The sequence below is a fragment of the Lontra canadensis genome, unplaced genomic scaffold, assembly GCF_010015895.1.
Source record: "Lontra canadensis isolate GAN:19392208 unplaced genomic scaffold, GSC_riverotter_1.0 scaffold8, whole genome shotgun sequence".
Classification (NCBI taxonomy): Eukaryota; Metazoa; Chordata; class Mammalia; order Carnivora; family Mustelidae; genus Lontra; species Lontra canadensis.
The window spans coordinates 25560341-25584936 of record NW_022631002.1 but is presented as its reverse complement, the minus strand read 5'-3'; the positions used below and the strand labels follow the sequence as shown (position 1 = coordinate 25584936).

General features: G+C 53.2%; 1 protein-coding gene and 1 long non-coding RNA gene across 4 annotated transcripts in view; one reads left to right on the top strand and one right to left on the bottom strand.

The window, feature by feature from the left end:
• Nucleotides 1-15239: 15239 nt before the first annotated feature.
• On the bottom strand, nucleotides 15240-18802 carry LOC116865814. Its single transcript, XR_004382268.1, has 3 exons — nucleotides 18619-18802; nucleotides 17700-17750; nucleotides 15240-16497 (listed from the first exon to the last, which is right to left on the bottom strand). It is a non-coding gene; the product is annotated as an uncharacterized LOC116865814 (long non-coding RNA).
• An 861-nt stretch (nucleotides 18803-19663) lies between these two features.
• The window catches only part of NDRG4 (NDRG family member 4), a 39549-nt gene continuing 34616 nt past the window's right edge, over nucleotides 19664-24596 (top strand). Inside the window, exon 1 of one of the 3 annotated variants that reach the window (XM_032854334.1) lies at nucleotides 19664-19785. Coding sequence is in view for 2 of the 3 variants with exons in the window: in XM_032854329.1 (XP_032710220.1) it covers nucleotides 20350-20386 (37 nt within the window). In the remaining variant the exon portion in view is untranslated. Of the gene's footprint in view, nucleotides 19786-20231; nucleotides 20387-24596 lie in introns of those variants that run through there. The other 2 variants (XM_032854329.1, XM_032854331.1) reach the window with 2 other exon arrangements.

Below are 24596 nucleotides of genomic sequence, written 5' to 3'. Positions count from 1 at the left end.
GACTGACAAGAGGTTTTAAAGACCGCCAGCACCAAGCAGAGACTGTCCCTTTGTATGATCAGCCCTGGAAGGAGTAACTTCCCATGAGATTTAGCGCCACTTAAAACCATCTTGTGCATCTTGTGCATCCTAAGAGGTGTGTGTCCTGGGTTCCGGGGACAGAACAGCACAGGAATAGAGGACACAGCAAATCCATGGCTTGCAGACTCCAGGCTGGGACCTCCCCAGCTGCTCCAGTGACCTGTCCTGCTGCCCCTCTGTGCTCCCCTTTGGGACCATCCCCTCCCTCTTTCTTTAGGTTGAAGTCCTGGTCCTGGATTCCTCTGCTTGATTTGCTGATGATGGACAGCAGGGGTGTGGGGTCCAGGCTGGGCTGCTCAGAGCCCTCCTGTCCAGCTCCCCATCTTGCTACAGGCTTATTAGCTGCCATCATTTCAAAGCAGCGCTGAACAAAGTATTTCAAATCATCTACAACAACCATAGTGTGGCATGAAAAGGTCTGGTGGCCCTAGACGGGGGCCCTGGCACTGTTGACACGGGGTTCCTGCCTACAGTCAGTTGCACTTAGAGGTTCGTTGAAAGAAAGGTGTCATCTTTTTTGCTCATTGGCAAAAAAATCTACTTAAAGTGTAGATTAGATTTTATTATTCAGGTAGAATAAAGGCAAAAGATTAGGAGATGATCGCCCCCGGAGGGGTAGTGTGTTCCAGATTTCAAGGAGGGGGCGCCACGCAGGGAGGCACTGGGGTCAGTCGAGAGGCAGAGGGAGCAAGAGGAAACCATACCCAAGAGCCTGCGTTGGGGTTGGGGTGGGAGGAGGCAGTGATGCAGGATAGACAGGCTTGCTTACGATCATCTCAGCGGCTCTGAGCTGTAGGGTTTCCAGTTGTCTGGTACCTGGCCCAGCGGAAATGAAGGTGGGGGAATAATGACCCCAAGAAAGAGGTGGTTGGTGCATGGTTTTCGATTTAGATGGTTTTTGATTGAGAGATGTACTCACAGGCCTGGTGTTTACCATCTCTAGGAATTAACTAACACTGGGAGGGGCAGTCTCTCCAGAGGCTCGGCAAGTCCCCAGATGTGAAAACATCAGGAATACCTCCCGAATACACCCATCCAAATTCACAGGCCCCCTGAATTTGACCTGGGGCTGCCAGATTGAGGATCCTATCTGAGAAACAACCCCCAAATGCAAAAGGCAGCATTAACACCTGAGAGTCAGAGATGCCAAATGCAGCGCCTTATGAGCTGTGTGAAGGACAGCCAGGGTGGGCTGTGGCACTCCTGCCCCACAAAGGCCAGTTGCTTTCAGCCCCAGCTGGTGGCTCCCCAGTATTGCCCAATCTTCGGAGCCTTCAGAAGACCGATACCTAGACTCTGTGTTGGGTTGTGTGTGTGTGTGTGAGTGTGTGTGTGTGTGTGTGTGTGTGAGAGAGAGACAGACAGACAGACAGAAGAAGGAGAAAGAATCCCTGATTTCTAAATGTTCGCAATTATTTTTTTAAAGTGAACATTGCAGAAATAAATAAGCACATGTCTGAGCTGCAAGAGGCCTGGGGCCACCAGCCTTGGTTTGCCCCTGACCCAGTCTGTCTGCTCCCCAGGCCCTTTCTCATTCATGGCGAAATCTCTCCTCTTGCTGTAAGAAACTGTGTCTCTGATTCTGGCTTGGTTTCTTTTGCCTATGGAGTCAAAACCTCAGATATTCTTCCAGGCTTGATTTGTCCACGGCATTCCTGGGAGCAAGGAGGGCCTGTGGGGTGATACAGCCCAGCGTTTTATAGAGAGTTTTCCTTTCGACACTGAGAAGTCCAGCTGCAGGTCTCTGACTGGGTTTCCTCACTGTTACGATGCAGCTGCGGACGACAACCCCACGCAGGCAGCCGTAGCTCCCCACAGTGGCAGTAAATGGGCCAAAACCGATGAGACCTGTAAGCCGGGGCCAGGAGGCCTCCCCACCGCCTTACAGGTTGGCTCTATGGTTAATCCTACTTCGCTGACAGGGAAGCAGGAAGACCATGGACCTGCCTGTGAGCATCGTGAGGCAAAGCCACCTGTGTGGCCCTGGGGACAGAGGCTGGGGGACAGGGGCTGGAAGGTGCCCACACGCCCCACCCAGAAACCTCCCCCGCCCGGGACCTGGCTCATACCAAGAGGGAGGTGGAAAGTGAACAAAGGGAGCCGAGGCTTCGTCGTAAATAAGAAGGACCATCAGCCAGCCCACACTTGCTTGAGGGGCGTCCTGATGCTGTTGCCGAGGTGAGCGCCCCGAGAACAGCATCTGCCAGGGTGGACAATGGCGGTCGAAGCCCCCACTCTCTGGTGAGGCTGTACCAGCGCATCAGAGCTGCGGGAGCCAATGCCATAGACCCGAGGTCTCAGATAAGAGATGTACTTTCTCAGCGTGCTGGAGGCTGGAAGTCCCAGATCAAGGTGCCTGCAAGTTTGGTTTCTCCCTCTCTCCTTGGCTTGTAGATGGCTGCCTCTTCTCTGTGTCCTCATACCGTCTTCCTTCTGTCTGTGTCCATGTGTCCTCTTCTTTGTTTCATTTGACAGTCAGAGATCACAAATAGGCAGAGAGGCAGGCAGAGAGAGAGGAGGAAGCACGCTCCCTGCTGAGCAGAGAGCCCAATGTGGGGCTCGATCCCAGGACCCTGGGATCATGACCTAAGCCGAAGGCAGAGGCTTTAACCCACTGAGACACCCAGGCGCCCCCATGTGTCCTCTTCTTATAAGGACCCCACTCTTATTGGATTACAGCCCACTCTAACCACCTCATTTTAACTTAGTCACTTCTTTATTTTTTTAAAGATTTTCTTTCTGGGGCGCCTGGGTGGCTCAGCCATTAAGCATCTGCCTTCAGCTTAGGTCATGGTCCCAGGGTCATGGGATCAAGCCCTGCATCGGGCTCCCTGCTTCACAGGAAGCCTGTTTCTCCCTCTCCCACTTCCCCTGCTTGTGTTCCCTCTCTTACTGTGTTTCTGTCAAATAAATAAAAAATCTTAAAAATATATATTTTATTTCTTTATTTGACAGAGCACAAGCAGGGGGAGCAGCAGAGAGAGAGGAGAAAGCAGACTCTCCGCTAAGCAGGGAGCCAGATGACGGACTTGATCCCAGGACCCCGGGACCATGACTGGGACCATGACCTGAGCCCAAAGCAGCCGCTTAATCACTTAACCGACTGAGCCACAGCCGGTTAATCACATCTTTAAAGACACTTGCATCCTGAGGGCCTGGGGGTTAGGACTTTAACATAGGAATTTTGGGGAGGACACAATCCAGCCCATGACACCAGGAAGTGACACAGGGGACTGCTCACCGGTCTCCAGGGAGGCACACAGTATTGGGGGGAGAAAGAGGGATGGAGGTGAGGCAGAGCAAAGCCTCTCCTGGCCCAGACTGCCTGGGGCTTCAACAGGATGCTACAAAGCCCTCAGGAAACCCACCAGCTCAGCTCGGTCCCAGGCCAGCTCAAAGTGGCTCCTCTCTTCAGGCAGGCACGACGTCACAGACAGTCCCATGTGAAATAGGCAAAAGACTTGAACAGAGCCTTTGCAAAAGAAGATGGACAGATGGCCAACAGCACGAGGGCTTAGCATTGCCACTCATCACGGCAATGCCCGTTCCAACCACAGTGAAAAGCTCACCCGCAGCAGAAAGGCTAAAATTCAAGAGGGACAAGACCGAACGTCGGCCAGGATGTGGAGCCAGCACGACTCTGATAACTAGTTTGCGGGAATGTAAAATGGTTCAACCACTTAGGAAAATAGAATGATGGTGTCTTAAATACCTAATTATATACCTACTCTATGACTCAGCAATTCCTCTTAGCTATTTAGCCAAGAGAAATGAAGACATATGCTCGCTCAAAAAAATTGTACAAGAATGTTTATAGCAGCTTTCTTCATAATAACCCCAAACTGGAAATGGCCCAAGTGGCCATCAACAGGAGAGTGGATAAAGCGTGGGGTAGCTAGACAGTGGGATACTGTTCCGCAGTAAAAGAGGCACAAACTGGGGCATGGGGGTGGCTCAGTCAGTGAAGCATCTGCCTCGGGCTCGGGTCATGATCCCAGGCTCCTGGGATAGAGTCCCATATCCAGCTCCCTGCTCAGTGGGGAGCCTGCTTCTCCCTCTGCCTGCTGCTTCCCCCTGCTTGTGCTCTCTCTCTCTTTCTCTCTCTCTGACAAATAAATAAATAAAATCTTTTTTTAAAAAAAGGCACAGGGGCACCTGGGTGACTCAGTGGGTTAAAGCCTCTGCCTTCGGCTCGGGTCATGGTCCCAGGGTCCTGGGATCAAGCCCCGAGTCGGGCTCTCTGCTCAGCGGGGAGCCTGCTTCCCTCTCTCCCTGCCTGCCTCTCTGCCTACTTGTGATCTCTGTCTGTCAAATAAATAAAATCTTTAAAAAAAAAAAAATAAAAATAAAAAAGGCACAAACAATGATGCAGAGAACAACAAGATGAATCTCATAAACGTTATGTTAAATGGAAGAAGCCAAATGAAAAAGAATTTATCCCAATGACATGAAGGTCTCGGAGAGGCTAGCCAAAGCTCGGGCAGCCTTAAATATCGAAGAGTCATTTGAACCAATATTAGTAGCCCTGAGGTTGAGATCCCTCAACTGAACTAACTGAGGATGGGGAAAAATCAGAGCCGTGGTCGTCTCTGGGAGCTGGAGACAGGGATTGCCTGAGGCTGGGCATGAAGGAATTTTCTAGGCTGATGTTAATGTCTCGTATTTTGACAGCAATGTGGGTTACACAAATGCATGCATCTGTCAAAATTCAGCAAACATATGCTGAACATTTTTGCATTTCATTGTAAAGTTTACATGAAGAGAGAAACCAGGGAAAAAATTGAAGTTTAATTAATGGCATGCATGCTTCAGTGTGAAGGGAGGGGGGGCGGTCTCATGGATGCCCAGTTTCCCTTGAAAGACAGTTAAGAAAGAAGATGGTTGGATGGATGGGTGGAAGGAAGGATGGACAGACAGATACACCTAGTTAATTATTTTCTTAAGTTCCTTCTATTCAAGTAACTGATGTGGTTTCTGTCTCGACATGGACCTTCACATGCCCTGAGCAGCTATTCTAAAAAGCATATCTGATCAGGCCACTTAGCTGCTTAAAACCTTTTAACTGCTCCCCATCTCCAGCCAGATAAACTTCTTAGCCTGTCATCTAAGGTTCTTCACCATCCAAACACTTATTACTACCCTAAATTGTCATCACAGTCAGCAACTGGCTATGTCATGAACACACTTCTAGCTTTCCTACCACCCCCTCATATATCCAGGCGACTCTGCACACCTTCTCTTTACTTGGAATATCTTCCCACCTTCTCCTCCCGCTAAACTACTCTAAGTGTCAGTCAACTTCTCTTTGAAACCTTCCCTGATTTTCCGAGGCAGAGAAAAAGACCACCTCATTTGGGCTTTCCCAGTGCCCTCCCAGAACACTCATCCTACCAGCTGCTGTTGGCATAACTGTCTCCCTCCCAGACTAGGACCTGCTCAGGGGTAGGGATCCATCCCCATTCCTTCCTGAATCCTGTGAGCCTAGAACATTGCCTGGCACTGGGTGAAGTTCAATCCATATTTTTTGCATGAAAAACATATAGGAACAGATCCACTCTACAATGGTAAAGAAAAGTCATATCTGAAGTTTAACAAACACAGTTAACATTTTAAAAACTTAAGTTCTAGGGTGCTTGGTGGCTCAGTTGGTTAAGCATCTGCCTTCGGCTCAGATCATGATGCCAGGGTCCTGGGATCGAGCCCCACGTTGGGCTCCCTGCTCAGCAGAGAGCCTGCTTCTCCCTCTCCTTCTGTGGCTCCCCCTGCTTGTGCCCTCTCTTTCAAATGAATAAATACAAATCTTTTTTAAATAATAAAAATAAAAACTTGGTTCCATTCCATTTTTGAAAAATATAAAAATTATTTAGTGAACATAACAGTTAGCCTGGGTCTTGTTTCTCTTTTTAAGCAGAGTTGGGCTCACTTTCTGCCTCGCTAACTGGCTTTAACAAGTTCATAAAAGTTCATCTGACAAGTTTATAGACGTTCATTTAGCAAATTCACAAAAGCCAGACTTGCCTCGATAGTCTGCCTGAGGGTCTAAAGCGATTCCTTCAGGATCTGATGCACATTATTTTTAATGATAGTAACTTTATTCCTGTTTTATTATTGAAATCATACATCCTTTTATGTAAAAACCATGGTAAGTAAAACAGACAAGAGACACATAAAGAAGAAACCAAAAATTCATTTAAACCCACGACTCAGAGGCACCGGGGTGGCTCAGTCAGTTGAGCATCAGACTCTTGGTTTCTGTTCAGGTCATGATCTCAGGGTTGTGAGATCGAGCCCCGCATAGGGCTCCATGCTCCCCACAGAGTCTGCTGGAGATTCTCTCCCTCTCCTCGCTCTTCACCTCTCACTGCTCCCAGGGTCTCTCTAAAATAAATAAATAAAATCTGAAAAAAAAAAAAAAAACAAAACTACCACCCCAAAATAACCACTGTTAGCATTTGGTAAACCAAATGTACCAGTAAGAACCCAAGCTGGTGCCTCGTTTAAAAATGATCCAATGCTTTTTATTTTTTCATGATTTCAGACTGTCCTGCCTGGTTGCTGAGCCTGGGCACACAGAGAGAAGAGCCCTTGGTGAACAGACACCCCAGGCACAGGATGCAAGTCCCAGCTCTGAAATCCGCAGGGCTCCTGTGAGCGTGAGTTCAAACGAAAAACAGCAACAGTGGGAAAATATCTGGAGGGTAGTAAAATGACAAACAGCCCAATGAACACATTTTAAAAGTACATTCACATTTGAAAAACAGAGTTATTAAATTAGCAAGAGGGAACACATTAGACAGGGCAGAGCTGAGTTTCCAAATGTCTTTCTGGAAATAATTAACTTCTGGCGGCAGGCGCTGAGTACGTTCCCTGCAAGTGGGAGGTGGCTCCGGGGCTAGAAACTGGAAGGTGGCCCTGGGGAAGGGCTGTGCGTGCTGAGGGTGTGGGGAGGGGCGGGCCCAGGAGAGCAGGCAGGGCTCCCAGCATCACGAGGCATTTGGTTAGAATGGTAAGAGCACCGGCTGGGAGATCTGGGCCAGTATCTGCTCTCCCACCTACCAGCGGTTAGGATTGCCAGCACGTTTCTTAACTTCCCCACGCCTTGGTTTTCCCATTGGGCAAACACAGACAATCCAGACTGCTACTTCACTGGATAGTGGTGACCAATATACAGAAGGTTGCAGAGGAATTAGCAGTCTGTGGTGAACTCTCAAGCCTTGCAGGGGGCGCTGTGGTTGCTCCTATCATGAATGAGACAGAACAAGGTCAGGCAAGCGTCCAGGAGGTTTGCAGCTGATGCTGGAGAAGGGACTGAGCACCACGCAGCTCACCAAAATGACTTGGAATCTTAGAACTAGACCCTTGCTGATTCACTGTAGGCAAGAAATCATGCGGTGAGGTTCAAAGCCGCAAAGCTAGCTCAAGAGCCTCTGGGGAAATAGATCGATCCTGGTGAACTAGTCAGCGATTGCTGCAGTATTGCTGGATAACAACCATCTCCAAGCTCAGGGGCTTACAGCCAGTGAGGGTTTGTGTTTTGGGTTGGTTTGGTTTTCTTTGCTTAGGCGTCTGCAGACGGGCTGGTACGGCTCTGCGCGGGTCCCCAGGGCCTTGCCAGGCCTGCTCCCTGCATCTTATTCTGTTGGACCTGGCCTGTGGCTACCCAGTATGTGTCCTTTTCAAGTCAACAGGCAGGAGAGCAAGAGCCACCCCCCCCCAACCTGAGAAGCACACGGGTGGCCTCTGCCGACATTGCATTGGCCAAAGCAAATCATGTTAGCCAAGCCTGGGGTCAGCGGGGAAAGGAAGTTACACTGCCCTGGGGTGGGAGAGGAGGGAGGAGGGAAGGAAGACTTGGTGAACAACGCAGCAGTCAGTCTCTCCCAGCTGAAAGAAGCAGCCCCATGGACCAGGAGGTGCCTGGGTGTCTGGGTCCCCGGAGCTGGCGGCACCAAGTGCCAACGCAATGATGATGCTGGCACGTGGGGCTCCCTGGACGCTGAACACACAGACTCAGCCGTCTCGTTGCCAGCAGGCAGGCTCTTCAGTCCGTGCTCCCTTCCTTCTGAGGAACAGCATGTTGTGGCTCTAGCTCTGCTCACTCACTCTCTTGTGCTTCCCGAGAGGGGCCTCCGCAAAGCAAATGTCAGTTGCCCTGGGTCCAGCACAGTTCTGGTGATGGGAAATTGATCAAGATACAGAGTCCAGGGATGCTAAGCTAGAGGAAGGGGGACGTGGCAAGTTTTGGGGAAGCCCATCCCTTCCATCGGCAAGGTCTTAGGATGGAGGGAAAAGAGCCTGGAAGACAGGACTCTGGAAGTCTAGGGCTCGTTCTGGAGCCATCTGGCACAATCTCAGGCAGAATGCTTGGCCTCGCATTTCTCTCCGTGGGCCACCTGCTTTGGAATCACTGGGAAAGCTGGTTAAAGACGCAGGTTCTAGCTGGTCCTAACCAGGATCCCAGGGTCAAAGCAGGGGCTGTGTGGGTCACAGCATCTCCAGAGGGTTCTGAGAACCTCAGCCAGTCTCTCAGGACCCGGGAGTTTTGAGCTTAAAAGCAGGGAAGAGAGGGGCACCTGGCTGGCTCAGTCGGTGTAGCCTTTGACTCTTGATCTCGGGGTTGTGAGTTTGAGCCCCTCGTTGGGTATACAGATTACTTTTTAAAAAAATCTTTGTAAAAGAAAACAAGCAGGGAGGAGAAACAGATGCCTGCTCTCTGGTTTTATGTGCTAATTCCTTTTCCAGCATTCCGTGGTGCTAGCCATGATGTTAAGCCCCCACTAAACTGAGCTACTGCCCATTTTACAAACGTGGAGGCGGAGGGGAAGGTGGCGCTGCTGGCACCTCGAGGCCAGCCAGCTGGGCCTGTGGAACCCTTGGCTTCTCTGTTCTTCTGGAGGCCCTTCCTCCCAAGTGCTTCAATCCAAACCCATCCTTCCTGGCCCACAGGAGGCAGGATATGGGGAACTGTCAAGACATTTATCAGTGTTTACTGTCCCTTGAGTTCTTTGCCAACTGCATTATGCACATTGTCTCTTTTAGTCCTGTAAGGATCCAGTGAGGTAGTTAATGAGGAGGAAAATAATGTGCAAAGAAATGGAGCGACTTGCTCAATGTCACACAGCTCCCAGCTGTGGACTACGACAGCCTTGGAGCGTCTTGTCCCCAACCTTAACCCTACACCTGAGAGCCTCTCCTGGTCCTGGTGGCGAGAAGGGGGAGGAAGATGAACCTTCCTCATTGGGCTTTCTGCTCCAAGACCCAGAAGAAGCAACTCAGACATGCCTCTTAGTGCTTTATCTCTTTCCCCACCATACATCACACACACACACACACACACACACACACACACACCCTGGTCTCACGACACACACGCACACGTCCACATGTGCGCTCACCGGCAACCCACACCAGCGCACATAGCAGCTGTGTTGGGTGGGGGACAGTGAGTTTGGGCTTTGCTGCTGCCACTGCTTTGCTCAGAAAGCTGGGAGCCTGCTGAACGTGTCGGCTGGCTTGGCAAAGAGGAAACTGCTCACAGGGTGGTTCTCGTGGGTGGGAAGAGGGGACAGGCTGTGCCAGACACCAGGATCCTGCTGAGACCCAAAGAAGCTGCATAGAGGGGAAGGGAGAGAAGAGAGCAAGGATGAGGGCAAGGAGCCGCCCTTGGTCCCCTCCGGGGCACACAGCGAGGTCACAGCTCTGGCAGGCAGCATCTGGGCGCCTGCGGGAGGTGAGTAATGGGTCATAAATAATGCATCAAGGTAAGGCAGGGGGCAGCTGAAGGAGGAGAGAGACTCTGGACTTGGAGCCAGGAGACAGGGACGGGAAGCCCACCCTTGCCTCGAAAGGCTGGGCACCTCCTGCTTTCCACAGTGTAAGCCTGGGGCACTAATCCTGCTGACCACCCACTGGGAGGACAGCGAGACAGAATGTGTGCAAACAGAAAGGTCTGATCCAAATGGGAGGCGGTGTTCCTACTATTACAGTTATCATGGCTTCTAGAGAGGCAGGAGGTCGCAGTGGGCAGTAACAGCGACTCTGAAGCCACACTGCCTTTGTTCAGTCCCAGTCACTGGCTGTGTGAGCAGGCACGTGACTTTGCCTGTCTAGTCCTCAGTTTCCCAATCTGTAAAATGGACATAATGATAGCACCCATCACATGGAGCTATGAAGAGGACTGAAGGGGTTAAGGATGCTTAGCACTTGGTACAGTGCCCAGTGTAATGAAGTATCCGAGAGCTGCCTGTTACGTCCTCTGGCCGATGGGCACGCTCGTGGTACTTCCGTGCTGGGGCCTGTTAGGACTCATTGTGTGCCTGCTTCCTCCGCCATTCATATATTGAAATCCTAACCCCCGCGGTGAAGGTTGTAGGAGGTGGGGCCTTTGGGAGGCGATGAGGTCATGAGGGTGGAATCTTCCTAAGTGGGGTTAGTGCCCTCATAAAAGAGACCCCAGAGAGCTCTCTCTGCTACCCACCAACGGGAGGCTGCTGCTGTCTATAATCCCAAAAGGTCCTCCCCGGACCTGGTCTCACACCTCCAGCCTCCAGAAAGGCAGACAAGCCACCCAGTCTGTAGTACTTGTCAGAGCGACCGGAGATGCCTAAGATGGGGCGGTTAAGCTGACGTGAGCGTGGGGGCGGTGGTGGGGTGCACTCCGGACCCTGCCTGGCCCTGCATGCTGTCCCTAATGATTATGGAGGCAGCAGGTGTGATGCCCAGAAACGGCATCCTTAGGCCTGAGGCTGTGGGTGGTCAGGATGCCGACTCTCCCTGCCCAGCTTCAGTGCTCACATGCCAGCCAGAGGCTCTGTTCCCCTAGAAGGCCGCTCGTGTCTTCCCTGCGGCCCCAACCAACCCAGCCCGCCGAGCCAATGGCTTTGTCTCAGGATCGAACTCTAACCCATCTTCAGACTTGCGACCTCCCAATCAAGTTAAGCCTCTGATGTGATAAACCCAAAATAAAAAAAAAAAAAAAAAAAAAAAAAAACCCACTTTACGTGTCTTTTCAGATAGGAAGTGTGAAGCTTATGGTCAGAAACCAATTCAGTTCAACGGTCATAGAGTAAACGACCCCCGGTGTGGTCCTTGGTGTCAGGAGGGACTGGGCCAGGTTTTGACCTGCTGCTGGGAGTACGGAGTGCATTCAGGGCTTAGGGCCACACAGATGTATTTCTGTGTCTGAAATGGGTCTCACTGGGCCAAATTCAAGGTGTCCGCAGGGCTGCATTCTTTTTGGAGGCTTTAGGGGAGTACCCACTCCCTTGCTTTTTCCAGCTTGTAGAGACTGTCTGCTTCCCTTGGCTTGTGGCCTTCCCGCAGCGGCACCTGCAGGCCACATCCTTCTCCTACCACCATCTCTGCTCTCTCCTGCCTCTCCTCCATGTTGAAGGACCCTTGTAATCACATCTTGACCCCTCAGAAAATGCAGGATAATCTTTCTATGTTAAAATCAGGTGATCAGCAACTTCATCTCACCTGCTACCTTTGTTCCCTTCTGCCAAGGAATGTGACCTATCCCCGGGCTCCCGGGATCAGGACACGGACACATTGGGTTGTGGGGGATAGGTCTGCCTACCGCAGATACTAGCATTTGTGGGTTGTCTATGGTAAGCCCAGCACCGGGTGGGTGGCTTACAAACATCCACTCCCTCTCTTATTTCTTCAACAATATTGGCATATGAGGCCCAATGCCAGAGGCTAAGGCTGAGCATCCAGTGAGACACAGTCCCTGCCCTCAGGAAGCTCACAGTACAGGGCAGAGAGGGACCCGTGCATAGACACTGCTGTACGGGCTTTAGGGAGGGTGTTCGAGTCATTTATTTCATGTGTCCACACCTGTTTCTTCCTGTGTAAAATCAGAAAATTAGTCTATGGCCATACCACCCTGAACATGCTGGTCTTGTCTGGTCTCAGAAAAATAGAGTGGCAACTCTCTCTCCAAATGTTGGGAGAATCAAATGAGATAGCAAATGTACATACCCTCTTAGCAGTATGCCTCCCACACAGTAGGGGCTTAATGAATGGTAGACTATTAATATTGGTATATTATTATTAAGCATGTGGTATGATGGGCAACAAAGGAGGGGAGTCAGGGAATCAGGGAGTCACATGAGATCCAAATTGACACCCCAGGGATAAGCAGGATTAGCCAGAGGAAGTATAAGAAGTGAAAGAGAGGGTCCCCAGGCAGAGAGGGTGCATGTGCAAAAGCCCTGTGGTGAACAGGACCCTAAATCCTCATGAGACCCTCATACCACCCCAGGTCTCTTGCCGCTATGTATGTATAGGAGTTGTGCTCTCTCCCCAGAGGTCCAGAAGCCATAGGGATCCCCTGGATTTTTAGCATCTAGCTCCAAGGTGGCTGGATTGTTCACTATACATACTTTACTCATCACAAAGATCCTCACCATCACCGCACTTTGTGGCCTGCAGCCACAAAATCTGGCATCCTAATAGCCACCAACCAGTGGGCCCCAACAAGGTGTCAGGGACTGGACCAGGGCCTCTTCAGTTCACAACTTCTCTCCTCATGGCTTTATAGTTAGACGCATGTGCAAGAGGAGGAAACTTGCCTAACGTCATGCAGGGAATAGATGGGGGAACCCAAGGCTGTCTGACTCCCCATCAGGAGGGCCGCACAGGCCAGCAGCCTAGGCTTTGATGGCTCAGCCCCAGGCATGGAAGCTGGACAGAGGAAAATGGGCTGAGGCAGAGACTTTTGCAAAATAGCTAGTTTACCCTAGATTCAACTTAGTGGGGGGCCAGAGCCTGGGGTGAAGGCCAGGGCAGAGGCCAGGGCATTTGTTAAAAAGAACACACTCCTCTCTTTCCCTGAATAAGTTGCAACAGCAGCAAGCCCCAAGATCGGAAAGGAGACCCTGGCTTGGACGCTTAAGGGAGAGTCCCAGACTGCCCTCCCACCCTCAGCAGAGCCTGGCCTTTCCCAAGGGCGGGGACGTCTGATCTCAAGCTAGTGCAGGAGCCAGAGGGAGCCTCTCAGTTATCTGTTCTTTACCTTGGGACAAAGCTGGATGGACTAAAGGGAAAAAACGCACGTGGAGGATTCCTGGTTCAGGACAGTGGCTCCTGACCCCTCGTCCTCAAAGTTAGCAAACTTGGGCCAACTGTTTTCTCTTGGGGACCCCTGACCTGCATCACATCATGATATCCAGCCTACCTTCTTGGAGTTAAACTTCCCCTCTTTCATGAAATCGTGCTGATACTAAAAGGCAGTTCGTGTACACATATAGCGGAATAAATGACTGGCATCTGTGCGGTAAGGGCTCAGCTCAGCAGGCCTGGGTTGCTCAGATCCTGCACATTCTAAAGAAAGGACTTGCCTTCCCTCCCGCTCCTGGGAGGTAGATAACCTCTGAGCCTCTGGAATGTTCTCCCTATTGCAGCTGGGGCCATGGGCCACACTGTATGGGTTTGCCCAGGTGGGTGACAGTAATAATATGACTTATGGAGAATGCTGGTTTGGGATCGCCGAAGGCCCTGGGCCCTGCTGCATCGGTGGACCTCTTGGGGCCCAGAGACGGATCGGCTAAGCTCAGTCACACTGGTGCTGCGTTCTTATGGGACCAATAAAACTCTGGACACCAAGGCTCAGGTGAGCCTGCCTGACTAGTCCTCTGCACACGTTCTTGCTCCTGGCACCTAAAGTAAGCCTGTCCCGTGTGACTCCACTGGCTGGGGGGTGGAGGGGGGGTGGGAGGTACCCCTGGAAACTCACGCCTGCTGGCCCCGCATGCTGCTCCTGCACCTTTCCTCTCTCTTGATGTGGCTCCATGTCGTTTTGTGAAAATAAGTGGTAATGGTGAGGGGTGATGGCTTTTCCGAGTTCTGGGAGTTCTCTGTGCAAATCGCTGAGCACGAGGGTAGCCTTGGGGACCCTGGTTACTTCCTCAGTTTCTAGCCTCTGGTCATTATGGGGCGGAGGACTCGGTGGGGACACCATGGCCTGGAGAGGGGAGGCCACCCACCCCTCCCCACCGCGGGCGGTCCAGCCACAGGGCCAAGTCCTCCCCAGGTGTAGGAATGGCACCTGTCTCGTTTAACTCAAGCCTGGGTGGGGCTGGGACAATGACACTGCAGAAAGGGGGCCACTTCTCCCCAGAACTTTGGGACAGAGGCTCTTCCAGCCATATGTGTCCTCTTTGGAAAGAAAAAATGACACTGTTTCTCCCAGAGAGAGCATCTCAGCTTTTGTCTGCTTCCTGCCAGATTCCGGTCTATCTGGAGCTCCCTGGAGCCTGCAGGAAATCTGCTTCCTTCTGCCCCTTGGGGTTCCCCTACCCCCTAGAGTTGGATAGAGGACAGCCTGGAGGGCCACTCCACCAGCAGGGCTGCCTTTCCCTAGAACAATTCCTACCCTTGAGGGAAACTGAGGCAAGCTCAACTAGGCCAAACTTTGCTCTGGTCCTTGTGACAAATTAAAAACATTGGTTCCTGAGATTGGGGCCAAATAGCTTACCCCCAGGCCAGCCTCAGTTTTTTCTTTTTTTAACTTGCTATTTGAAATGATTATAGATTTATAGGAAGGTGCAAAAAAGTACAGGAAGTTGCAAAAGGAAAGGTCCTGTGTACTCTTCACTCAGCATTCTGCAATGGTAATATTTTACAAGATCAAAACCTCTGGCTTTAAAATGATATTGGCACAATCAGGAAAGTGAGGGCTGGCAACCAGTTCATCGGTTTCACTGAATGCCCCCAAGAACTTGCACAGGTGTGAAGACAATGAGGGCTTTTAGGCATGCCTTTTCCCCCCTCTGAGGATGGATGGGCTGGCATTGGTAGAAGACGGAGACCAAGTAGCCAGGCAAAACGAGGCTGCAGAGTGACCTTAAGAGGTCATCCAAGAGATGTGGGCAAAGCTGTCTTTGGGAGGATTGGGATTGCTTGCAACAAGTTTTCAATAATGAAAACTTGGAAACATCCTGAATGCCTGGTGATTGAGACTGGCCAAGAAGATAATGACACTCCCACACAGTAAAGATAATATAGCTATTGTGATTACGTTGTAGAAGAATAACTTTTATCAGGGTAAATGTTCATGATATACTGGCAAGGGGAAAAAAGAGCAGCAAAAATAATACAGGAAGTATGATTCTTTGGGGGATAACACACACACACACACACACACACACACACACACACACAGAAACTGCTGAAGGATATAAACCCCCAAGATATTAACATATTAACACTAGTTATCTTTAGACAATGGCATTATGAGATTTTAATTTTCCTTCTGCATCTTATAAGTTTTCTATTAGAATTTTTTATTAGAATTCTTAAATTCTATTAGGACTATTAGAATTTTTAAAAAATATTGCCAGATCCACCCTTTGACCTGATGTAGCACAAACTCAGGCTCTGTGTGTCTGGTGAGACTTCCGATGGGGGGTGGTGGGGAGGGGTCCTGCTGCCCTCTGGGGTGGGGGAGGAGATGGTAGGGTGTCCAGAGTTACCTGGAGAGCAAGGGCTGGTCCTGCAGGAGAGGGTCTTTGCATGCAGGGAAGAAAGGGGGCAGCAACATTGCCAGTGCGTGGTCCAGGGTGGCCCAGGAGCAGGGAGCAGGTCATCTGGCGCCCGCTGAAATTCCAGATCCAGGCTGAGGCCTGATACTCACTCTCACCCACTTCCTGATTCTTCACCTTCTGCTCACACACACCCTGCATTCTCTACCTCCTTTCAGGAACTCCTGGCAGGGTTTAGCTCTGAACCTTCCTGAGCTTTGTGGAAGGCCTGGCTGACCTAATGGATGAAGGCTGGATGGTGTCTCCCCCATCATCCCTTTTCCCATCTCCATCCGCTGACTTTCCACCTCTCAGATGCCTCTTCCTCCAGGAAGCTCTCGCTGACTCCTGCAGGCCCCCACCATACTGCATGCTAACCTCAATCACGCATTTTAGCAGAGTTGGCCTAGTACCTAGATTATGGGACTCTGAGCTGGTTTCCTCCCTCAGTGCATAAACCTGGTCCGCTCTGGATCGCCAGTGCACTCCACAGCACAGGTCTTGGCACCAAAGAGGCACTCAACCAACCCCATAAAAGAAGAGAAAGGATCCGCTCTTCTCCCCCTGAGGCCCTGTGGCTCACAGTGAGTGGAGAGTGTGAGTGGGGGGTGGGGGGTGGTTCCTGCCTCACCCTCCCTGCCAAGAGAGCAAGCTTCCGTGGCCCCAGGCTCTTCTGCGCCTCCGACCCCACCTGCTAGTTCTTTTACTTTGCTTTTTACTTGCTCCAGTCATGGTCACGAGGGGACTGGAGAGGAATGGTGACTCAGCCCAATTCATCACCACAATGGAAAAACCCAGTCACCTGTCCTCCTGGCAGCAGGACCGGAGCTGCCTCTGAGTCTGGAAGAGCAGCAAGCCATACTGCTTTCAAGGTCCCTTCGTCTTTCACCTGCTGAAAAATCAAAGACTTGAAATACGGAGGAGCACCACCGTGGACACTGTAGACCTGCAGCGCCGTGAATCTCAGTGACCTGGGCTGCTGTGTTCCCCACACGGTGGCCTCACCGCGGCTTCACAGGTGCCTGGTGGTCGGAAGTGCACACTGTCACGCTTTTGGCCACCAGCACCTGAGTTGCCCTTCCTAGGAGGCAGAGCCCACCTCCTCCTAGAGGATCACAGAGGGTCTTTTCCCAGCCTCCCTTGCAGCTTTGGCAGACGACCTGCTCTGGGCGCCTCCGATCAGACACGCGCATGCTTGGCCATGATTTAGAAACAAATGGCACAAGGAAGACAAGGCCACACGGGAGACCATGCTGGCAAGGACACAGAAGCAGCGGCAGCAGCACCTGAGGCTTCAGAGTCAGCCATGGTCCCGCTGGATGGAGTGCCCGGTGTCCGTGCCCATGGGCAGCGCCAACTGCAGCAGCTGTGCCCACGGATGGCAGTGGCGGCTTTGCCACCAGACCAATGCTGCCGCGTTGGGCCAGAGCTGCCTGCCCTCCTTTTAGCAAAGGCTTTTCTGCTTCAACTAGCCATCGTCAGGCTCTATTTGCTGCAGCTGCCAAGACTGCTGCATTAGCTGGAATTTCCAGATGGGGAAACGAAGGCTCAGAGGCATCTTCAGAAAGGCTGTGTCTCGTCTCCAGAAGAGGTGCAGGCTGCTCTCCTGCCCATTTTACAGATGGCAAAGGGGAAGTCCAGCAAAGGCAGTGACTCAGGCAGCACCTTTCAGGTCCTTAGGAGCAAGGCCCCAGTCCCAGCCACCAGCTTGGCCCTCTGCTGGGCTCTGCCCTCCTCTGTTCAAAGCCCTGCCATCTGGCCCGTCCTCAAACAGCACTGCCTCCGGCACAGGGTGTTAAAGATGAAGGGAGCCCAAAAGCAGAAGGGACTGAGAGCTGGCCCTTCTGCTGACTCAGCAGGGACTCCTCCTTTCCTGGCATGACTACCATCCCGTCCAGAAGGGGCCAGGGCCCCCTCTACCTGCTGGTTCCCCAAGCTAAGCACCTATGCTTGGCGCAACAGCCCCCCGCCCCAGGGGTGGAGAGTGGGGGTTCTTGCAATTATATTTCTTCACCATCGATTAAGTGTCCATTTTTAAGGGTTCAAACCTGTAACCTACCCCACCTGAATGCTCGCCTGGGGTTCGTGAATTACCTGAGCCTCCTGGATCGTGTGTCCCAGTTCAAGGCCATGGCAGATGCCATTCTGCACACAGACAGACATGTCATAGTGTCAAAGCTTTTGTTAGGCAGCACTGAGACCCTCCTGGGGCCTGTGTTCCCCCCAAGGAATTCAGAACAGGCCTCATGAATTATGTTACTAGAATATCCAGTTAGTTTTGTTTGATGACTAGGTGTGAATTTATTAAAAAGGGCGGAACTCAGGGAAGCCTGAATCTCTAATACAATCATAACAATTTAATCATCAATAACAGCAACTATTCAGTGATCACTTAAACCACGTGTCAGACCCCACACTAAGCATTTTCTTCATGAGCCATCATTTAACTCTTTTTTAAAGATTTTTAAAAATTTATTTGACACACACAGAGAGCACAAGCAGGAGTGGCAGGCGGAAGGAGAAGAAGTCTTCCCACTGAGCGGGGAGCCCAATGCGGGACTCCATCCCAGGACCCTGGGATCATGACCTGAGCAGAAGGTAGAAGTTTAACAGACTGAGCCACCCAGGCGCCCCCCATTAATTAATTGTTACAAGAACCCTCTGAAAGTTCATCAACCCAATTTCAGAATATGGCACAAAAGCTCAGAGAGGGTGAGTAGTTTGTTGGACATCACACAGCCAGGAAATTAACCACCCAGCCTGTGCTCTTAAGGACTGGCTCCAGACTTGTATATATAGAACCACAGTCTCCTGGATGTTTTGGTCACACAGGTCCACTCTGTCACCACTGACATCACCCATCCCCTTCACAAAAGTGGAAAGTGAGAGGCAGGGATTTCCCCAAGGTGAGCCCCAGGGCTGTAAGGAGAACCCAAGTTTGCTGCCTTCCATGTGATTCTTTACTGTACCCCAAGCAGGAGCATGCACCCCATCTCCGGCAGCCAAGTCTTACCGGCTTCTTCAAGCAGGAGAGTCAGTTCAATGCCATGGCAGACTCCAACATAGCCTGGAGCTGAGGGAAAGCCATGACCTTAGCCCAAGCCAGCCCAGACAAAGGGGAGGAAGTGCTGTAGGATCTTCTTGACCTCCCACCCAATGTCATCCTGGATCTCCAGAATGACTGGTCCAACTCACGGTCTCTGTAAAAAAAAATAGGCTGGAATCCCGGAGAAGGCAGATCCCTGAGCAAGGTCACCGGCAGGGCCTCAACAGAGCCGCGGAGCCGTCTCCACAAGCACTGTTCTGGGCTGTCTTGCCCAAGTAAATTCTTTCAGGCCATCAGATTTCCATTCTCCCTACAGTTGGACTCCATCTAGGGGCTTTGGCGCTGCCTCATTTGGGGTGACAGGTGAGAGCAACGTCACTGGGCCAGACCAGAGTGAGCCTGAGAAAGACAGGGCTGGGCCAGTTCCCCTCCCTGAGGAGAGCAGAGACGCTGACACTCTGAGGGGGACCCTGGGGGCCCAGAACACCTTTACCGGGAGACCATCACCCCCCACGAGTTTCCCCAAGGAAACCCTGGGGCTCTGAAAACTGGACAAGGCTCCAGGGCCCCTGAGCACCAGGTTCTTTCCGACCCCCCAGGGCTTTTCCTGATCGGCTCCCAGGCGGCGGCGGGTGGGGCCAAGCCGCACGGGCTGACGGAGGAGGCTGCTGTCCCCACCGGCTGGCCAGGCTTCCCCTCGGGAATCTAAACAAAGAGGGACGCAAGGTCTCCCCCCTTCCCGGGAGCCCGACGCCGCGCGACCGCAGGGGGACAAGCGGGGCGGGCGGGCGGGGGCCTTCCACCGCACCCCGCCGGCACTCAGCGGCGGGGCTCCTTCCTCCCGGACGCTCGCTGGGCGCTCCCGCCACCGCAGGAGGTGAAAACCCAGCGCCCCGGACCGCCTGGGGCGCTGCCAGCCCGCCGGGCCCAGGCAGCCAGCGGAGCGCCCACGCCCGCCACACCCACGTGGGCACGCCCCCCGCGGCGCACCGCCCCCAGCCCGGCCCCCGCCCCCCGCAGCAGCGGCGCAGCGGAGGGGCTCCCGGCTGCCGGCACCTGCACCCGCGCGTTGGCGGCCCCGGCACCGAGGCCCCGCTCCCCGCCTGCGCGTCTGTCTCGCTCACATCACCCTCGGTGAGTCGGCGGCGCCCTCGGCCCTTCTCCCCCATTCCCCACTTGCCGCGGCGGCTGAGGCCAGTCCACCCACCCGGAGCCTCCTCCCCGCGGGCCCCGAGACTGGCCAGCCGCGCGCCCCTTCGCTCCCGCCACATTTTGCTTACGAGGGTGGCGCCCCCTCCCTCCTTTCCCGCCAGGCTCGGGGACCCCCGGGTGTCGCGGTGGGGGAGGCGCGGGCGGCAAGTCTTCTTTGTTAGGGCTACAGGCGCCGGGGGCACCCCGCCCGCCGCCGCCGGGAGTGTCACCCGCACCCACCCCGCGCGCTCCCTCCGCCTCCCGGAGCTTACCCTGACCAGGTGGCGGCGCGCGCCTTTTAGGGGTGCGCGGTCGTGCAATTGGTGGATTTTTTTAACCCGTTTTGGAGGGAGGGGGAGCGCAGCGGGGTGGGGGGGAGGCGAGAGCGCTCCTGGCTCCCGGCAGCTCCGCCTGCCTGGCTCCTGGCTCTCCTGCTGCTCCGCTCCTCGCCTCCCGCGCTCCTCTCCCGGCCCGGCAGAGCGCGCTCCCCGACGCCGCAGCGCGGAGATGAAGGTGCTGGGACACAAGATCGAACTGCTGACAGGTACCGCCGGCTCTGCCCGCGGCCGCCCCGGAGCGCGGCCCTCGCCGCCCGCTACTTTCCGAGTTGGAGCGGGAGCCCGGCGCGCCGGCCGGGGTTTGGGGCGGCTCGGGCTCAAGCCGGAGGAGGGGGGTGCGGTTGCCAGCTGATTCCGAGCTTGTGCGCTGTCTGTTCCTGTGCGGAGCCCGGCGGCGGGAGAGGACGTGGGGCTGTGCTCTGCCTGGCTGTGCTCCAGCCCATGGGGTCGGCGTTTCGCCGGCCGGAGAGCGGGCCAGCGGCCCCTTGGAGTCTCCGACCAGCTGAGCACTAGTCAGGTCATCGAAAGGGAGCTCAGAGCCCCTGCCTTCCAATCAGTGTCCCCTGTAAAAAAAAAAAAAAAAACAAAAAAAAAACTCTCTGGGCTCTCACCAGGACCCCTGCCAAAGGCCTCTTATTTCCTGCTCCCCCACGACGATCTGAGCGCTTCTCCCTAGCAAGAGAAGTTTCTTCCTGGGAGTAGAGGCCAAGTGGTCTGGGAAGTGGGAAGCGAGATGGGACCCTGGGCCTTGGGGCCCGGTGGAAACCACCTCCAGGTTGCTGTGGCTGGAGATCAATAGAGGACGCTGGGTATGCCCAGAAGTGGAGGCAGAACAGAGAGTAGGGACAGGGGAGCTGGCATCTGGAAGGTGGGAGAGCTCTCCCAGGCATGAGGTCATGGAGATTCAGGCAGGGGGAAGGGGGCTAGAAAGGGAAACATCCTAGACCCCCCTGCCCCAGCCCCAGGGCCTGGGTGGTGGAGGTGCTCAGTCAGTGTGTACTGGGGGGGATCTGTGTCCTGTACCCGTCCTTTGGCACCTGGCAGGCTTTGGTTCCTGACCTCCAGGACTGAAACCGTCTGGTGCAAGAGAACAGAGCACAGGAACCCTGGTACAAGACAGGGAAGGGGGCAGCAGTGTGGGGGTGCACTCAGGAAACAGGTTGGAGTCTGAGGTCGCTGGAGGGAAGCAGAGAGATTTGAGCGCATGGCAGTGTTTGAACTGGACCCTAAAAGACCATTTCTGTTACTGGAGAGAGAGGTGGCATTCCAGGCTGCAGATGGAGAGACCTGCTCATACACAGGCCCTGGGAGTGATGCGGAGGCTGGAGGGGCCGGAACAGGGAGAAGGAGGTCTGGTGTGCTTTCAAGCTGTGAGTGAGAGCTAACTCACCTGCGGCTCATGACAGGCTCACAAGGGAAGCCCTGGAAAATCTGCCCAGGTGCTCAGCGGGGCCACCTCTGAGCCCAGTTAGCCACCCGGGCTGGCCCTCCCCTCCCTTACCAGCTTTTCCTTGTAGAGCTCACTTGAGGCGGGCCAGCCCACAGGACTTTAAAGGGAACCGCACAGGCCACTGCACTTGCTAATGCCCTTGAGGGAAGTTTTTAGAAGCCCTTGGGTGTTTGAGCCCTACATGGAAGGCAGAACTTCTGGATCCTCCTCTTCCCCTCTTTGGCTTCAGAAGGGCCTGGAGGAAGAATGCTCTCAGGAGGCATGTGTGGGGGCTCCAGTGGGGGGTCCAGCTTTGGGGTCCTAGGGGCAGTGTGCTGTTATCTCCTGAGTACTGGGGTCAGGGCCCCTCCTCCCTCATCAGACAGGCTTGAGCGTTCTGGCAGACTCTTTAAGCCTCCTCCCCCACCCTCCCCGCTGGCCAGCTGGAACAGGATCCCCTTAGGCACTGTCACACTGTTGTGGGTCACAGGCCCCCACCCTTGCACCTCTCACCAGGGCCTGAAAACCAGGGCATCCCTTCGCTCTCTGCCTTGTGGTCTTTGTAGCCATCCCCCCAACCCCTTCCTGTCCTCTTCTTTGTCCCACAGACAAGTGTTCAAATCCCAACCCCACTGCTCCCCAGCTTAACCTTTCTGACTTCAGGTTTCTCCTCTTAGAGATGGAACTTCTGACCCCTTCCTCTGAGAGTCGGCATGAGGCTCTCTGAGGTAGCACAGGTGAGGGGCCTCGCCCCAGTGGGCACCTCTGGGGCTTCATCTTCCTTCTGGTTCCTTAATCTTTGCTGTTCCTGTAATGGAGAGCCCCCCACCCCTTCCCCTGGCTGGTTGGCCCCTAAGAAGTTTGGTTCTGTCCCTACTCCACCTTACCCTGCTCACGTGTATCTGTGAGATTTTGACCCATCTCTTCTGTCGGATGATGAGCAGGTCAGGTCAGCACAGTGCCCAGTTTATTGTGGAGGCATACAGCAAGTGTCCCATAATTGTCGGCGGAACCCAGGCACACCTAGACTGTCCATCTGATATGTCTCCAGGATAATTTCTTAGAGACCTGTAACCCCCTGCGCCCCACGTCAGCATTAGCGAATGATTCATTAAAGCTGTTGGCTGAATTCCTACTTCTCTAGCTTGTTTATAGTTTTCACATTCTCCCCATTTGTTATTATGCCCATTTTCCCAATGAGATCAGTCCCTTCATACAGCTGGGAAGAGGTGGAGCTCAGCTTCGGCCGTGAGTCCTGAGTCATCCTGTGTGTTCAGACTGCCAGGCTTCAGGCCAGTCTTTGAGCTGCTCTACACTGCTCCCATCTGTAAAATGGGATCATCACAGTACCTACCTGCTTGTGTTCCTGAGCAGTGAGCTGTGAGAACAGGCATGAATGCTGAGGGCAGTGTCCGGCAGGCAGACAGCAAATGGCAGTTGTAGGGCCAATGTCCCCAAGTTTTTTCCGTGTCCTGGGGTCTCGTCTTCTGGAATGTTCCAGTTCTTTCTCTGGCTTCTCCACACAATCCAGATTGCCCTGAGATGTGCCCCTGGGGGACTCTGCTAAGATCTCAGGTTCCTGTCACATGGGACGAATTGGGGCACAGCATCTGGAGTGACATCACAGCTCTGACATCAGGTGCAGAAACCTGACCCCTGTGGGGTCAGGAAGGTGTCTGGAAGGTGTCCGGAAGGTTTCATGCGCAGCCTCAGCATGTCTATTTGTTGCAGAGAGAAGTGGGTGGTAGGGGCCATTCTAGGAAGTCTCACGGAGGACTGATGCCCACGGTGACCAGCATTTTCCAGACGCCCTCGGTGTCTTGACTGGTGGGGAGGGCAGGGAATTGGCGACCAGAGAATGTAATGTCAGGGTCTCCTTTCTTTTCTCAGCTCCTCAGAAAATTCTTAATTTCTCTGAGCCTCAGTCTCCTGGCCAGCAAAATGGGAATAGGGGCAGTCCCTCATGAGCACCGTGAGAAGGATCCCAGGATGCTCCCAGGCCCACACACAAACTTGCTACCGTCCTAGAAGGCAGGCTTTCGGTGACTTTTGTGGTGGGGGCAAGCAGGCCATCAGTCTGCTTGCACAGAGGAAGGTGATGGCTCGTGTGCGTTTGTACGCAAACAGTATGCCTCCAGGGTGGCTTAGAGACCAGAGAGAGCTCTAACAGGGCAGATTTGGGAGTCTGGTGTGGTCCCTTGGGAGCCTTAATACTGGATGTTGGAAGTGGCTTAAAAATACCCAAATTTAATCACTTGATGTGTGATTAAAAAGCCAAACTTTTGCCTGTTCTGTCTGGAATTTCAGTGTCGTGTTAATGCATGGAATATGTAGTCCCACACAATTTTGTAGACGACCTTTAAATAGTGTTTGAGTCTTGGCAGGTGTGTTGACCCACATTTTACATGTGGGGGAAAATGAGAAGCATAGATTTATCCCAGGAGGCTGAAAATAGGATCCCCAAACCTCATCTCCCGTTCATCCATTTCAGCAAACGTCGCGGCTTCGCTGGGGGCCAGGGGGACTGCAGGGTGGGTGCGGGGGACACCTACACAGGTAAGGAGGCTGGTCTGCAGGCAGAAGAGACTTTAGAGTTGGCCCAGGGCCCCAGGTTGGGGGAGGGGCAACTTTTATGAAGGGCACGTTGGCAATGATGTATCAGAAGTTCAAAAATATGTGTGATCTGTGACTCAGCAGTTGAATTTTTAGGAACAAATAAAGATGTGTGCAGAGGTGTTTGTTCAAGGATGTTTATCCTGTAGTTCTTTAGAGAAGAAGAAAAAAAAAACTGGAACAATATAAGTGCCTAACAGCAGAGAGGATAAATGGATGCGAGTGCCGTCATACCAGGGAACCCCAGCGGCTGCAAATCATGCTACCTAAGGTGATTGGGCCACCTGAGCAGACGTTCCCTTACATTCCTAATGATAATAATAACAGTGATGACAGTTCACACCTGTATGGCATTTGGCACGTGCTGGGGCCCA